At 57.2% G+C, this 14,922-nt stretch overlaps 1 protein-coding gene across 3 annotated transcripts in view; it reads left to right on the forward strand.

Moving 5' to 3' along the window:
* KCNH2 (potassium voltage-gated channel subfamily H member 2) overlaps positions 1–14,922 on the forward strand; it is a 32,801-nt gene that overhangs the window by 6,736 nt on the left and 11,143 nt on the right. For 2 of the 3 annotated variants that reach the window (XM_081799856.1, XM_081799855.1), the window contains exons 3-5: positions 11,229–11,393; positions 12,461–12,907; positions 13,526–13,737. In XM_081799856.1, coding sequence (XP_081655982.1) covers positions 11,229–11,393; positions 12,461–12,907; positions 13,526–13,737 — 824 coding nt within the window. Of the gene's footprint in view, positions 1–7,840; positions 8,191–11,228; positions 11,394–12,460; positions 12,908–13,525; positions 13,738–14,922 lie in introns of those variants that run through there. The other variant, XM_031025435.2, reaches the window with a different exon arrangement.

Genomic DNA, 14,922 nt, shown 5'->3' on the forward strand with positions numbered 1-14,922 from the left:
CAGGTGCTTGGGCAGACACTTCTGGCATCAGCCACCTGCACGTACCCTAGGCCATTTCCCCATTTCTTCCCTGTCCCCTGAAATCAGACTCCTCAGTGTGATAGTCCCATACTCCTCCCTACTCCATTATGGCTGACCCCTCCCCAAGCTCAGACACCCACCCCCTCTGCCCTGCCAGGTCATGATCCTCAGGCCCCCAGACCCCCATCAGCTGGGTTGCTGATGAAGGAGCCCCTGGATAGATTGGGTGCCTAGGTCAGACAGAGGTGAGGGCCTAGGTGTGTCCTGTGTCCTTGCGATGGGAGCAGACCAGAGTGACCCCTGGGGGAATGAGGGTAGACACAGGTAACACCCCTCTTAGGGGGCGGAAGCCTCAGGGGGGCTCCCTCCGCCTTGGGCCTTCCATTCAGGGCCTGGGCCCCTTGGATATGGGGCCAGTGAGGGCCCCTGCCCTTGCCCCTCCCCCTGCCCCTGCATGGTTGCCAGGAGCCAGGCACAGGGGCCTGAGGGGCCCTGCTGTCCCCAGCCAGCACTTTCTCTCCAAGGGTTCCACGGAAGGGTCATTGCTGAGCGGGACTAGGGTGCCCTGGCTTGCTTGGGAGCTTTCTGTCCCCGCCCCAGCCCAGGGGTGAGTCAGTCTGCCAGGACTGAGGGTGTTCACCACTTCTGGCCCGCTCCGGGGTCTGGAGAGTGTTGGGAGGGTGGCTCCTCCGTGTTGTGTCTGCCATCCCCCCAGAGAGGAGCTGTGTAAATATTTGTGCAGAGCGTCGTCATCTGCGGTGAGAGCAGAGTTTGACGGTGGCCTTGGGCTCTGGGGAGGGGGGCTGTGGGCATCAGGAGGGCCAGCGTGGGGGTGGGAGATGGGGTGAGACTCAGCCTCTTTGCTGCCCAGAAGTGGCTTCCAGGGCGGTGTGACTTGGGAGGTTCCAAGAAAGCCCTTTTGCACTTAAACATCTCCTCTGATGGTGCCCAAAATGCTTCCATTAGGGGAACTTTGGCTTGGGTGGAGAATGAGCCTTGTTCTTGAAAAACATGTTCTCTCTCATCACCCTCCCCTGTATGCAGGGAGGAATGTGGAAACCAGCTCTTTAGTGTGAGGGACTTTAAGAGAAACTTCCTTCCCTGACCTGGGGAGGAGGGCCCAAAGAGGGGGCGTGGTGGGACACCTGGGACACGTGACAAGAATGGGAGAGGCTCCGGATGAGCTGCTGTCCCCCTAAGTCCCCTCCTGTCCTTAGTCTAGGGGCCCGTGAAGATCTCCATGCTGTGAGCTGTGGTTGGCCTCAAATGGGCCCCTCTCCATTTGGGTCACATGTCTGCTGGACTAGAAGCACCCTGAGGACCAGGAAGTGTCTCCTCCTTGGCCCATGTTCTCCCTCACTCAAGTTCCGGATGAGGGGGCCATGTCTGACTTCCCCCCACTAGTTTATAAGCTCCACGAGGGCAGAGAGCAGTCGTGTTTTGTTCTCCGTTGTATCCCTGTCTAGTGCTCACTGGAGCTCCGTCCATACTTGACGAATGAATGAATGAATGAACGAACGAACAAATGCAGTGGATGAGGTGGGCAGTGCGCTGTATTGCAGAAGCCCTATACTGGGAGGCAATGACTTAGAACAGTGTTGGCTTAGTTCCACACTAGCACCTGCTTGGCCATCAGCCATGTGTCCCCAGGCCCTGGCCAGCATCCGTGTTCCCTGCAGTGCTCCCCTCCATGCTCTGCCCCCCTGCTCAAGACCCCTGCTTGCCTCTCCCTGTCCTTCCCCAGGCTTCTGCTAGCCCCAGCTCCTGCCTCTACCTCAAATCACTGAAGCCGTGTTTGTGTTCCCATTCTCGTTCTTTCTCTTTCATTTCACTTTTCTTTTTATCTTGCTCCCTGGTCCTGTTACCCTTCCCTTAGGCAACCATTCAGATGTACTTACTGTGAATGTGTTGTTTTGCACATGTTCTCGCAAAATGTGTATTTTGTCTGGATACATATAGGTTTAACTATGTAAATGTTATGCGCTATATATTATATTCTGGGGTTCACTTTCCTTACACGGGAGTATGCCTTTAAGTCCTTCCAGGTTCTTACTTGACATCTAGTCTGTAGCTTCATAGTCTTTTTTTTTTTTTTTAAGATTTTATTTATTTATTTGAGAGAGAACACGAGCGGGGCGAGGGGCAGTGGGAGAGGGAGAAGCAGACTCCCCATTGAGCCGGGAGCCCACACAGGACTCGATCCCAGGACCCTGGGATCATGACCTGAGCCGGAGTCGGACGTTTCAACTGACTGAGCCATCCAGGTGCCCCTGTAGCTTCATACTCCATGATGTGTACCCACCTGAGTTTACCTGCCCACTCTCTGGGGCAGCTATCTCCAGATTTCCTCCATAAATTATGTCGTAGTGAACATCCTCAGCCATGGCTCCTTTTGCACTCATGTGAGGATGTCTTTGGGATGCATCCCTAGGGGTGGAATTGCTGGATCGCGGGGTATGTGGACACTTAATTCAACTAAGCACTGTCCAGATTGGGCACCAGAATGGCGACCCCCATCACCACCTTCCTAAATAGAGTACCAGATTCCTGGTCCCCCCGTAGCCCTGCCACACTTGGCCTTATCCGCTTTTCTAATTTTTGCCAACCTAATAGGTGAGAGTGATAATTTGCTGCTTTAATTTGCATTTCTTTGATATTGTGTGAGTCCTGGAATCTCAGGCTTGATCACCTTTCATGTTGACTTCCCTGTGAGTTGCCTGCTTGTATCCTTACTCACTTTTCTAGTGAAGTTGCTGTCTTTTGTTCTCGGTGATTTGCAGGAGTTGCTTTTGTATTCTAGAAATACAGATGCTTACAGTTAGATATTCAAAATATGGATTCTAGATATTAATTTCTGTTGAATTGAGATTTTGCAAATATCTTCTCCCAGTCTGTTAAGTTTATCCAACAAAGACACTTCATATTGCTACAAATTAATTGATTTTTTTTTTTAGATTTTTATTTATTTATTTGAGAGAGAGAATGAGAGAGAGATAGAGAGCACATGAGAGGGGGGAAGGTCAGAGGGAGAAGCAGACTCCCCGCTGAGCAGCCCCATGCGGGACTCGATCCTGGGACTCCAGGATCATGACCCAAGTCAAAGGCAGTCGCCCAACCAGCTGAGCCACCCAGGCGCCCCAAATTAATTGATTTTTAGCTTTGTTTGGGCTTTGGAAGTTTTGTTTAAGAAATTCTTCACCATCCTGAGGTTGCAGAGTGGTCCATTTTCTTCTATTAATTTAATTGTTTTACCTTTCTCGGTTGGCTTTCGTCCATCCTGAGCTTCCCTCTGTCTGTGGTGTCAAGTAGGGATCAGGTTGTATTTTTTTCCGTGTAGTGAGCCAATTTTCCCAACACACCTAGTAAACAGCCTGTTCTTTTCCAGCGATTCGTGGGGCCACCTTTATTATAAGCTAATTGCCCATCTATCCGTGGGTCTGTCTTTGAGCTCTCTATTCTTTTTTTTTTTTTTAAGATTTTATTTATTTATTTGAGAGAGAGAATGAGATAGAGAGCATGAGAGGGAGGAGGGTCAGAGGGAGAAGCAGACTCCCTGCCGAGCAGGGAGCCCGATGCGGGACTCGATCCCGGGACTCCAGGACCATGACCTGAGCCGAAGGCAGTCGCTTAACCAACTGAGCCACCCAGGCGCCCCTGAGCTCTCTATTCTGCTCCAAACATTTATTTGTACGTTCTTGCATCAAAACCACACTAGAATAACAACTATGGCATTTAGTATGTCTTAGTATCTGAAAGGCAAATCTTCCCTCTTTCTCCTTTTTAAAGATTGACTTAGGAATTTGCAGACCTCTCTTCTTCTTTATGAACTTTAGAGAAAGTTTTTCGAGTTCCTGGAAAGAAAACCCCCACTAGAATCTTGATTGGAATTAGATTAGTTTTATGGATTAATTTGGGGAGAATTGACATCTATATAATATTTGTCCCATCCAGGAGCCTGGACTGTCTCTCCATGTATCAGATCGTTTCTGTATGCTTTATTAGTTTAAAGTCCCCCCCACCCCCCAAGGCTTTGTGCATTCTTGGTCAAGTCTAGTTACTTTACAGTTTTTGTTGCTATTACGAAAGAGACCTTATTTTTGACTACCTATTCTAATAGCTTTGTGCTGGTAGAGAGAAATACTGTTCGTTTTGTTGCTGACCTTGCGTCTGGAGCCTCACTGAGCTCTCTTATTTGTTCTAATTGTTTATCTGTTGATTTTGTTGGTTCTCCGGGGAGATGATCCTATCATTTGCAGATAATGCCGGTTTTCTCTATGTTTGGGTCATTGCCATGAGTTTTGCTGGTGGAACGTTGCATCTGACTTCTCAGGACGTTCCACGTGCACTTGGATTTTGTTCTTTGTCCCAGCATCCTGGGAGCTGGGCAAATCCTGGAGGGATTACAGCTCTCCTAGTGATGATTGAGAAGCCGTGGCTGCCTGGGTGATGGATGGGAGAGCTGGAATTGGGATGGGTGTCCTCAGGGCATCCCCTGGCTCTCTGGGGTGTGCTGGGAGCCAAGGTGGGCACAGAGTTTCTAGAGGCTTGCAGAGCCCTGGAGGCAGGCAGGGAGCCCAGGTTGTTTCCTGGTGGATCTCGGCTGGGTGTCCTTGTTGCCCAGTGGCAGGCTGTGTGGGAGTCACAGTGAGGAGTGCTGGTAGGGGTCTGAGGTTCAGAAACACCATGCCTTTGAGCCTTCTGCTCTGGTCCCCTGTCCTGGTTCCTGGGCCACCAGCCTTCCTGTTCCATTCTGTTTTTTTTTTTTTCCTTAAGATTTTATTTATTTATTTGAGAGAGAGAGAGAGAGAGAGCTAGAAAGAGAGCACGCGCAGGGGAGAGGGGTAGAGGGAGAGGGAGAAGCAGATTCCCTGCTGAACGGGGAGCCCGACATGGGGCTCGATCTCAGGACTCTGAGATCATGACCTGAGCCGAAGGCAGACGCTTAACTGACTGAGCCACCCAGGTGCCCCTCCATTCTGTTGATAAGATTTAACAGCACTTCCACAAAAGACACCTTGATTGTCACTGCGGTTCCAACCACTCTCTAGACTCAGGATGGGTTTGAAATGGGCAAATTCTGTTGTGAAAGGCCACTTGGTCTCCCTGGATCTGAAAGGGAGCTTGCAGGGTGGGGAGATCATGCTGTCCACACCCACCTAAGTGCGGGTTGCTGCCCTGAGGACCAGTCCTTGGACATCTGCTTACCCGGTACCTTCTGTGAAGCCAGGCTGGCCCTGGCCTCAGGGCTCCATCTTGGGTGGGGGTGCTGGGAAGAAGGAAAGCTCACCCCAGAAGCCAGTATACAATTATCTCCTAAATTAGGAATATAGTTTTAGAAATTCTCAACGAGAAGTGTCCTGGGGGCCAGATGGAGCAGTCAGTAACATCTTTGTAGAGGGGAGTCCTGCGGGTCCTAGCAGGATGGCAAGAGCTGGAGGGAAGAGGGCTGGGGGCTCTGGGGAGTGGGAGTGCCAGGTGAAGCTGGGGTGCACCAAAGGGGCTCTGAGGCAGCGTCTAGGCCCCAGCAGGGATGGGAGGGCAGGCTGAAAGGTGGTTGGGATCAGGGGGCTTCTGAAGGATTCTGGTGGGGGTGGAGGGGCAGATTCCAGGAAGTAGGAGGGGGAAGGTAAAGCTTGGAGGAGGGGAAAGAGAACGGAACTGGAGAACAGCCTTCCCCATGTGAACGTGGCCTTGTTTCACCTTCCCAAGACTTCTGGGGGCAGGGCAAGGTCATGGCTCCCCGTTTATAGACATGTGGCTGTGTCCCAGGAGGTTGATGGGGCTGGGACCCAGAGCTTGTCTAGAAAGGACTCTTCTTCTCTTGACGCTGTTCCAGTGTCCCTGGGGAAAGGTGGCCCAGGCAGGCTGCCTGCAGGGGGTTTGCAGGGGAGGGGGTGGTGGTCTGGACCACTGCACAGAGGCCCCTGAGGCCCTCTATATGACCCTATAAATCCCTGGGCAGATGTCAGGCTGGACAGGCTGGGGGAGGGGTCTGTATCATGGCTCCCTAACTCTTGCCCTGCAGTGGGCATTCTGCATTGCTCAGCTCCTGGAGTCAGGGGCAGAGGACTCTCTCTCTCTGTCTCTCTGTCTCTGTCACACACACACACACACACACACACACACACACACACACACTCACTCACTGGCTGGCCTCTCAGGCTTCCCTACTCTGTCCCCTGGGCCTGCAATGTCCCTGGCCTTCCCTAGGCCCCCAGCTGCCCATGAGAGCGGTGTTAGCGACACGGTGGCCCCTGGCCAGGAGCAGCTCCTGCTGCATCTTCCTGTCGCCGCCACCAGGCTAAATATAACCTGACACTGCACAGCCCTGGGCCGCTGGAGACAGCCTCTCTGCCTGGGGGCGGACAGGGAGGACTGGAGCCCCAGCCTCCTGCCCTCAGTGTGACTTTGGGCCCAGCTCCTCCTGCCGGGAGCCAGGCAGGGAGGCGACCGGGGTGAGGATGGCTGCCTCCCCGAGGTCACCTTCCCTGCAGGGACCCGGCACCCTGCCTCGTTACAGCTCTGGATGCTTCCACAAGGCCATCTGTCATTTCATCTGGCACCCAGGGCAGGAATCACTTATCCCTGCAGTACAAGCTGCAGGGAAACTGAAGCTCAGAGAGGTGGGTGACATGCCCACAGTCACACAGCAGTTGCCTGGGTCTCCCCAGCTGCTGGTTGGGGCAGATCAGCTCGGCTCCGTGGGCTCCTCCCTCTGCCTGAGTGACTCTCCCTTCCCCCATTTCATGCTGGGCTCTGAATTGGGTTCCTTCTGACTTCTTGACTCAGTGAGGGCAGGTGCCAGGCCTGTCTTGTTCCTGACACCCAAATGCTCACATGTATGTGTTCAGGGAACGTTTGTGAGGAACAAAGAGCCATGCTCAAAAGAGCAAGGATGACATCTAGTTTACAGATGAGCAACCAGAGCCTCTGACCTGAGGAGCCTGTCCAAGGACACTCAGGGTCACCTGCAGTCCTCCCTTTCCCCGCCGGCCCCGTGCTGCCCTGAAAGGTAAGGCCTGCCCTGTTGAAGCCGAGCCTGGAGCCACACCAAGGCCAGGGGTGCCCAGAAGTGGGAAATTGGGTTTGGGACTGTGGGTGGGGTCTCAGACCCCTGGATGGGTTGGGATGCGGGGTAGGGACATTGCCCCTGGGTGCCCTGCTGGGTGTGGGGTGGTACCAGGGAAAGCCAGTGTTGTGTTCTGGTGGATGATGGCAGGGGTCCGGAGGAACTGTACCTGCTACACTTGGAATGTGTCCCCTCCCCCACCCATCCCTTCTCCCCTCCTTCGTGACTTGTGGGGAGCTGCACGACCTCCATGGGCCATTAGGATCCGAGGCACAGAGGAGCCTGTCAGAGGATGCCTATCAATCACCAATGGCCTCCCTGTTCCTCGTGTCCATCCCCACAGGGCCCAGGTGCCCCAAGCTCCAGGAGGCAGGCGAAGGCTGGACACCCAGCCTTCCAGAGTCTTCAGCTGGGGCTGAGGGTTGGGGAGGATGTGAGTGGGGGATTCTTCAGCAGCAACCACGTGAACCAGGCTGGCCCAGGGCCCTCTCCCTTTCCTCCTCTTGCCATTTATCAAGATTGCCCTTGGGCCCAGCTCCTGCTTCACATATATCATGCCATTCATCCCTCAAGCCCCGTGGGGTGGGCGTGATCTTCCTGTGTCACCGAGGAGCACCCGGAGGCTCGCGGAGGGCAGGTGACTTGCCCAAGGTCATGCTGAAGCAATGAGCCGAGGCCACCCGACTGCACAGCCTGCGCCCTCCCTTTGCGTCGGGGAACCTCACGGCCTTTCTGTGGGCGGTGTGGGCTTCCTACAGCTCCACTCCTGTCTGTCCCTTCCTGACGCGCTCCTGGCGCCAGCGGCCTCGGGAGAGTGGGCCGTTCCTGCCACAGAGTGGCTCCAGGCGGAACTGCAGCCCGGCCCAGCTCTGGGTCCTGTCCGCCTTGGCTCCAGGGGGAGCTGCCTGCCCTGGGGGCAGACCGAGGTCGGAAGAGGAAGCGGAGCAGAGTGATGGGCAGGGCCCTGGGGGGTAGGTAGGCGCGGGGCTAGGGGAGGGTGAGGGACCGTTGTGTGTGCGCAGTGCCCGCCCAGGGCTCCCCCGGAGGCAGCTGAGCCACGGACTCTGGACATTCCTTCCCTGCTGTGAAGTTGTGAGAAGGTCAGAGCCCCACCAGCCACCGGCTGCAATCCGCTCTGTGCTGATGCCCACCTCTGGCTGTCCCTGTGCCCCCACCCCTGTCCTGTCTGACCTTCAGCTGCCCTCAGCGACGCCCCCCCCCCCAATAAGGCCAGCCAGTGACGGGATGGGGGCTACCGGCCGCTCTGGCTGAAGAGCTGGGGATGGGTGATAGGGCAGTCCGTGGAGGACCCAGCCGACCCAGCAGGGTGGTGGGAGGTAGAGCCTCAGAGAGCCCTGGCTGAGTTGGGGCCACCGGCTCTCCTTCTTCCTTCCATGCCCCCTTGAAAACAGCCGCTGGAGCCTACCCCTCCTCCCCCCATCCCCACAGCCCTCAGGCAGGGCTCCAGTTCACATTTTTGGAATAACCAGGGCTTTGACAGGGTTATTTGAAAGGAAAAATTCCTTGAATGTCGACAAAGGGAGAGGGCCAAGGGGGCTTTGTGTGAGTGTGTGTCTGGAGTGGGGAGCTGGTCTATACTGCGAGGGGGCTTGCGGCTGGAGTTTCTGCAGCCCCGGCAGGCGGTGGGGTGGCAGTTTGGGATGCCAGGGTCCTGGGCTACCTGAGATGCAGAATGCTGAGAAGCCTGAAGGGAGTGGGCACGGGCTGTTGAGGCCTGGGGTTCAGACTCCTGGGGCTCTGTGTTGGGGGCAGAATCCCCAGGCCATCCTGAAGGGGTGGGCTCATCTGGGTTCCAGACTCGTGGACTTCTCTGAGACGAATTTCCTCGTGAGGAATGAGAATCAGGGGCCTGGATCACTGGGGTGCCAGGGGTGGGTGTTGAGGGTCTCCAGGGCTCAGGTTTCCTGGTCTCTGGCCTCTTCTTAGTCCTGATGAGGGCCAGTCCCTGTTCAGGCCGCTGCCGGCCATCACCATATTAGGGCATAAACTCAAGGCGGGCTGTCTGGGTGCCAAACGGTCTCCAGCTGGGCCCGGCCCCCTGCAGCGCCCGACACCACAGCCTGGCTTTAGCCAGGACATGTCAGAGGCCGGAGGTCAGGGGACAGCTGCTGGAGGAAGACCCAGACAGAGCCCCCAGCTCAGGTCCCATAGGCCAAGCCAGGATGTGGTGAGTGGAAGGGCTTCAGGGCAGGGTGGAGAATTCCTGGCCAGCCCCTCCCCTGGCCCAGCCCCCCTCAACCCAGTGCTGTCCTGTTGCAGTTGGTTTCAGAGGACCTCCTTCAGCTAGCTTGATCCCACAGCCCTTAGAAGTGCTGATCTGCCTGCCTCTCCTGGCCTTGTCCCCTGCAAGTCCTCCGCAAGCCAGGGAGCATCTCCCAGGACTCAGGCCCTCTGCACCTGGCCTGCTCAGCTGAGGCTCGGCGCCCAGAGCCTTGTTGGCAGACCTCAAGCACTAGCTCAAGTCTGAGGCTGCCGGCCCCAAGTTTGTTGGCCTCTTCCTTGACTCAGTTCACCACCCTCACTTGCTCTCCACCCTTCTCCTTCTTGACCCTTTCCCCACTGTCAGCACTACCCCATCCCTCACACCTGCTGCCAGGGCCTCCTCCCTGGTGCATTGTTCTAGGTGCTGGGCCCTTCAGACGGGATGCAGACACTGGGGAGTTAGGCCCCTACAGTTCACAGAAGACAGATGAGGGGGAGCCAAGGGAAGGAAAGAAGTCTCTGCCTCAGAAAGAGAGGGAGATGAGGAACATGTCTGGTCCCTGTAGGGGCCATAAAGAAGGAGGAACAGGATGTTTCATCCAGGAGAGCTTCCTGTGGGTGGGGGTTCTGAGCTGGGCCTTAGGCAGAGGCTAAGACTGCCAGGGTCTCTTTCAGACGAGATCGGGCGCGTTCAGGGTGGTATGGCCGTAGCCAGGGTCTCTTTCAGAAAGCGACAGAGATCGGGGCGCCTGGGTGGCTCAGTCGGTTCAGCTTCTGCCTTTGGCTCAGGTCAGGATCCCAGGGTTCTGGGATTGAGCCCCACATCAGGCTCCTTGCTCAGCGAGGAGCCTGCTTCTCCCCTGCCTGCTGCTCCCCCTGCTTGTGCTTGCTCTCTGTCTCTCTCTCTCTCGCTCTCTCTGTGTCAAATAAATAAATAAAATCTTTAAAAAAAAAAAAAGAAAGCGACAGAGAGAGGGGTGAGGGGGCAGTGCTCTGGACAAGGAGCAGAGGTGGACTGGGTGCATTTGGCCTGGGGAACTGATCTCACCTGGAATAGGGGCTCTGGTGGCCAGAGAGAGAGAGAGAGAGAGAGAGATTGAGAGATTGGGAAGGGAAGAAAAAAGTCAAGGAACAAGAGAGAAAAATGAGAAACAGAAACAAAAGTTCTAGAAGCAGTGCTTCTCAACTCTTTGTTGAAAGATCACTTGCTTTATTTCTATAAATATCAGACCAATCCTTTTGTGAAACACAAAATGACACGCTTGGATATTGTGGCAATACCAAATTGCGGTAATGGTTTTGAGACTCTTGCCCTCAACGTCTGAACCCACCTTGCCGTGGACGGGCACAGCAGTTGGTGCTAATGTGGGGAGAGCAGTCAGAGACAGAGGGACTGCTGACCCCTCTACCTGTCCAGGCCACACCAGGCACTTGGCATGTACTGACTTGTTTCATCTTTACAACACATGAGAAATGAGTGATTATCATTCCCATTTCAGAGGGGAGGAAGATGAGGCACAGGGAGGCTAAATCATTAAGGGGGGACAAAAGCGTAAGTGACAAAGCAGCAGAGCTGGAATGGGAGCCTGGAGGTCCTGGGCCTGAAGTCTGTGGGCTTCCCTGCAGTGCTAGACTGCCTGGCACGAGGGGCAGCGAGGAAAGATTGAGAGGCTAGGGAGGGACGCGCAGAGAGGCCCTCACAAGAAGCAGCACGCTGGAGTGGACAGATGGAGGAAAGGAGCTCAGAGTGGCAGGCACATGGCCGAAGGAGGGGTCTGGGCAGGAGACACCGCGGAGGAGGGGCCAGGAAATGGGTATGGGGCCCGTGGGGCCGGCATGGACCGGCCCGGTCGGGTTCTGCTCTGCCCACCCGAGGGGCCCTGGTGCCACAGTGGCCAAGTCCTCTGCTCTGCAGGGAGCTGCTTCCTGTGCCTGGTGGATGTGGTGCCCGTGAAGAATGAAGATGGAGCTGTCATCATGTTCATCCTCAATTTCGAGGTGGTGATGGAAAAGGACATGGTGGGGAGCCCGGCCCATGACACCAATCACCGTGGCCCCCCCAGCAGCTGGTTGGCTCCAGGTAAGTGCAGCCATGCTCTCAGGTCCCTTTCCTGAGGCCTTGAGACTCCCCAAGGCCAGTGCTCTGCAGGAAGGGATGTTGGGGGGGTGCTCCCTTCAGATATTGGGGAGAGAACACCAAGGATATGGCCTAGTCCCATATGGCTCAGGATGGACAGACAGGGGTGGGGTGACGGATTGAGCCTAGATTCACAGGTCCTTGGGACAGGACTGCACCTGGTTTCCTAGCCCTCCCTGCTTGGGTTCCTGGAGTGGTCCTGTGTTGAGCCCCAGGAATGGGGGATTCACCCTTCCCACATGGCCCTGGCCACCTCGGAGTGGCTCCCCAGCTCATCAGAAGGCTCTGTGTCTTAGGGACTATACTCCCCTCCCTGTGTTGCTTCGGGTCCCTGGGCCTTGTTCCTGGACTGGCCAGCTCCTTGCTCTGGCCGTGGCTGATTGGGAAGAGGAGTTGAGGGGAATGCTCACCATGGCTGGAGACACGGAGGCCTCGTCTCGTTCTCCCATAACGTAAAGGCTCCCCCTTCCTTCATGACATCCTGGGTTTAATTTTAATTTTTCCCTCAGAGTCTTGGCAAAAGATTCCAGCTCTTGGTTTCTCAAGCTCCAAGAAGGCGGTCTTAAGGACAGTGGCCTTACCTGTTTTCCAGGGACGGTCTATAAGACGCCAGTGTATGGCAGGGTGTGGCCGAAGGCCAGGGCATTATTCCTCCATGCAAATGCAGGCCTTGCCATTTACTGTGTGACCTCTAGCACATCACACAACTCCAGTCTAAACTGGGGATAATGACACCCACCAGCCCAGTTGTGAGAGTCATGCATGGTTTATGCAGAGCCCACCATGACCTGTGAGGTACTCTCAGAGCCTTAGATGAGATTGTCTTCTGGAGGTCTTTTGAGACTTGAGTTCGGTGCAGTGGGAGTTGGGGTGAAGGGGTGCCGGCTACCAGGGCTCCCGCTTCTCCACCTGCCTCCCCTTGGTGGCTGGGGCTCCAGCTCCCAGTCTTCCCTGCTCTGGGCTGCTGTCCTGGCGGTCTCCGTGGCCACTTGCCTCCCCTCTTCCCGCAGGCCGAGCCAAGACCTTCCGCCTGAAGCTGCCTGCGCTGCTGGCCTTGACCGCCCGGGAGTCCTCCGCGCGGCCAGGCGGTGCGGGCAGTGCGGGTGCCCCGGGGGCTGTGGTGGTGGACGTGGACCTGACGCCTGCGGCGCCCAGCCGCGAGTCGCTGGCCCTGGATGAGGTGCCGGCCATGGACAACCACGTGGCGGGGCTCGGGGCGGCGGAGGAGCGGTGCGCGCTGGTGGGCTCCAGCTCCCCGCCTGCCTCTGCCGGCGCGCCCGAGCCGCACCCGTCACCCCGGGCGCACAGCCTCAACCCCGACGCCTCGGGCTCCAGCTGCAGCCTGGCCCGGACGCGCTCCCGGGAGAGCTGCGCCAGCGTGCGCCGCGCCTCCTCGGCTGACGACATCGAAGCCATGCGCGCGGGGCTGCCGCCGCCCCCACGCCACGCCAGCACCGGTGAGCCCTGCGGGACCTGCGGGACCTGCCCCGACGCTTCCCCGCCCGCCAGGCCCGCCCCATTCGGGGCCCTCCGCTGCCCCCCTCTCGGCCCCGGCCTGTGTGCCTGGGAGATGGGAATCCCATTAAGCACTTACTTAATCCCATTAAGTGGCCTTTTACTCCATTAAATGTCCATTCATCCCATTACATTCTTCCACTCACAGAGCCTTTGCTGGCTCGTGGAGCTCCCTCTCCCAGGACGGCCCGGAGCAGGGATGGCCTTGGGGAGTGTGGAGGGCAGGAGAGGCCTCTGGGTCCCGGCCACCACCTGGCCCTCTGGCCGGTGCCCAGTGCCCGCTGAACAGACCCTATGGAGGATCTTCTTCCTCCGTCATATCCTGGCTGTGCGGTGGCACGCTTCCTCCCCGTGGCCAGGACTCTGGCCTTGTTTCTCAGTGACTGCCTGTCTCCTGAGTTGACCTCATTGACTCACGGTATCCCGTGGCCTAGCTCACAAAGAGCCTGGTCTCCTCCTCAGCCTGCCCCCCGGACCCAGCTTTGCCCTCCACCCCCTGGGCCGTGCAACACCCCCCTTCCCCCGCCTGCCCCCTGATGTGACTTTCCCCTCCACTTCAGGGGCCATGCACCCGCTGCGCGGCGGCCTGCTCAACTCCACGTCAGATTCCGACCTCGTGCGCTACCGTACCATCAGCAAGATTCCCCAAATCACCCTCAACTTTGTGGACCTCAAGGGGGACCCTTTCCTGGCTTCGCCCACCAGTGACCGGGAGATCATAGCACCGAAGATAAAGGAGCGGACCCACAATGTCACTGAGAAGGTCACCCAGGTCGGTGCTTGGCTCCCTGGCTCTCCTCTCACCTTGGAGGAGCTTAGAGGTGGTGGGAGTGGGCTGTGGCCCAAGGTGGGTGGTGGAGGGGTCCAGTCAGTAAGGGCCTCTTGAGGGTGGGCAGACCCACTGGCTGGAGGTGGGGGTGGGAGGGGTTCCAGAGCTGGGGTGAGAGAGAACAAATCTGAGAGGTCCTGAGAAAGGGAGACTGCAGGGGAGGGGAGGGGAAGAAAAGAGAGGAAGGGCAGGGAACCTGGGACAGGACAGATACAGAGAACAGGTTGATGGTGCACAGGGAGGACAGGGCAGTTGAGGCAGGGTGGGCCGGAGAAGGCAGTCACAGGGGCGTGATGGGGTCTGCTCACAGGGTGTGGTGAAGAAGGTATGGGGCAGGGTAGGGGCAGACCTATGGGAGAATTCAAATTAGAAGGGGCCATGGAGGTCAAAGTCAAGGTCCCCAGTTCTTCTAGGCCAATGTGATAAGCTAGGGTAGGGATCCTGTGCTAGGGCCAGAATGGCTTGGAGGTGCCCATCCGTCCCCAAACCACGGGACAGGGGAGTTTCCTTCCCAAGTCGGGAGGGGAGTGTATGATGGTCGGTGCACAGATACAGAGGGACGAGGTCCCTAAATCCTGGGCCAGAGAAGACCGCCAGCCTTTGGGGGGCATTGCCCGACACTGTCTGGTGGCACGACCAGCCTGGTCTCCTGGCCCCTCTTGGCAGCAAGATTGCTGGCACCAACCCTACGGCCCAGTCCATTCCAACTCCTTCCTGGCCTTGGGGGGTGGGGTCGGAGGAGAGGGTCAGGAGTGGGGATCCCTGCAGTAGGTGAGGAGCCCGGGACAGTGGGGGCCACCGTCCCACACCTGCTGAGCCTCAGTCTGTGGCTCCCTCCTGCCCCTTCCACAGCAGCTCCCTGAGTTGGCCCGAGTGAGGGAGCTGCCCCGTTTCGCTTGCTGTTGTCGCTGCCAGCCTCCTCGGCCCTCCTCCTGGCCCTGCTCCCGCTGCCTCTGGCTCTCTGGGCTCCTGCCAGGTCTCCAGCCCCTTGGCCTTGACTCCAGAATGTTCCCCCTCACCCCAGGCCCCATATCTGGCCGCCTACCCCTCTCCCGCTCCCGCCTCTGCCTCTCTTCCCACCTGGAGCCCGGGTGTCTGCCCTGCTCCCGGGCCCACAGCGAGTGCCTG

This window comes from Leptonychotes weddellii, chromosome 12 (assembly GCF_054177405.1).
Source record: "Leptonychotes weddellii isolate Sample4059 chromosome 12, ASM5417740v2, whole genome shotgun sequence".
NCBI lineage: Eukaryota > Metazoa > Chordata > Mammalia > Carnivora > Phocidae > Leptonychotes > Leptonychotes weddellii.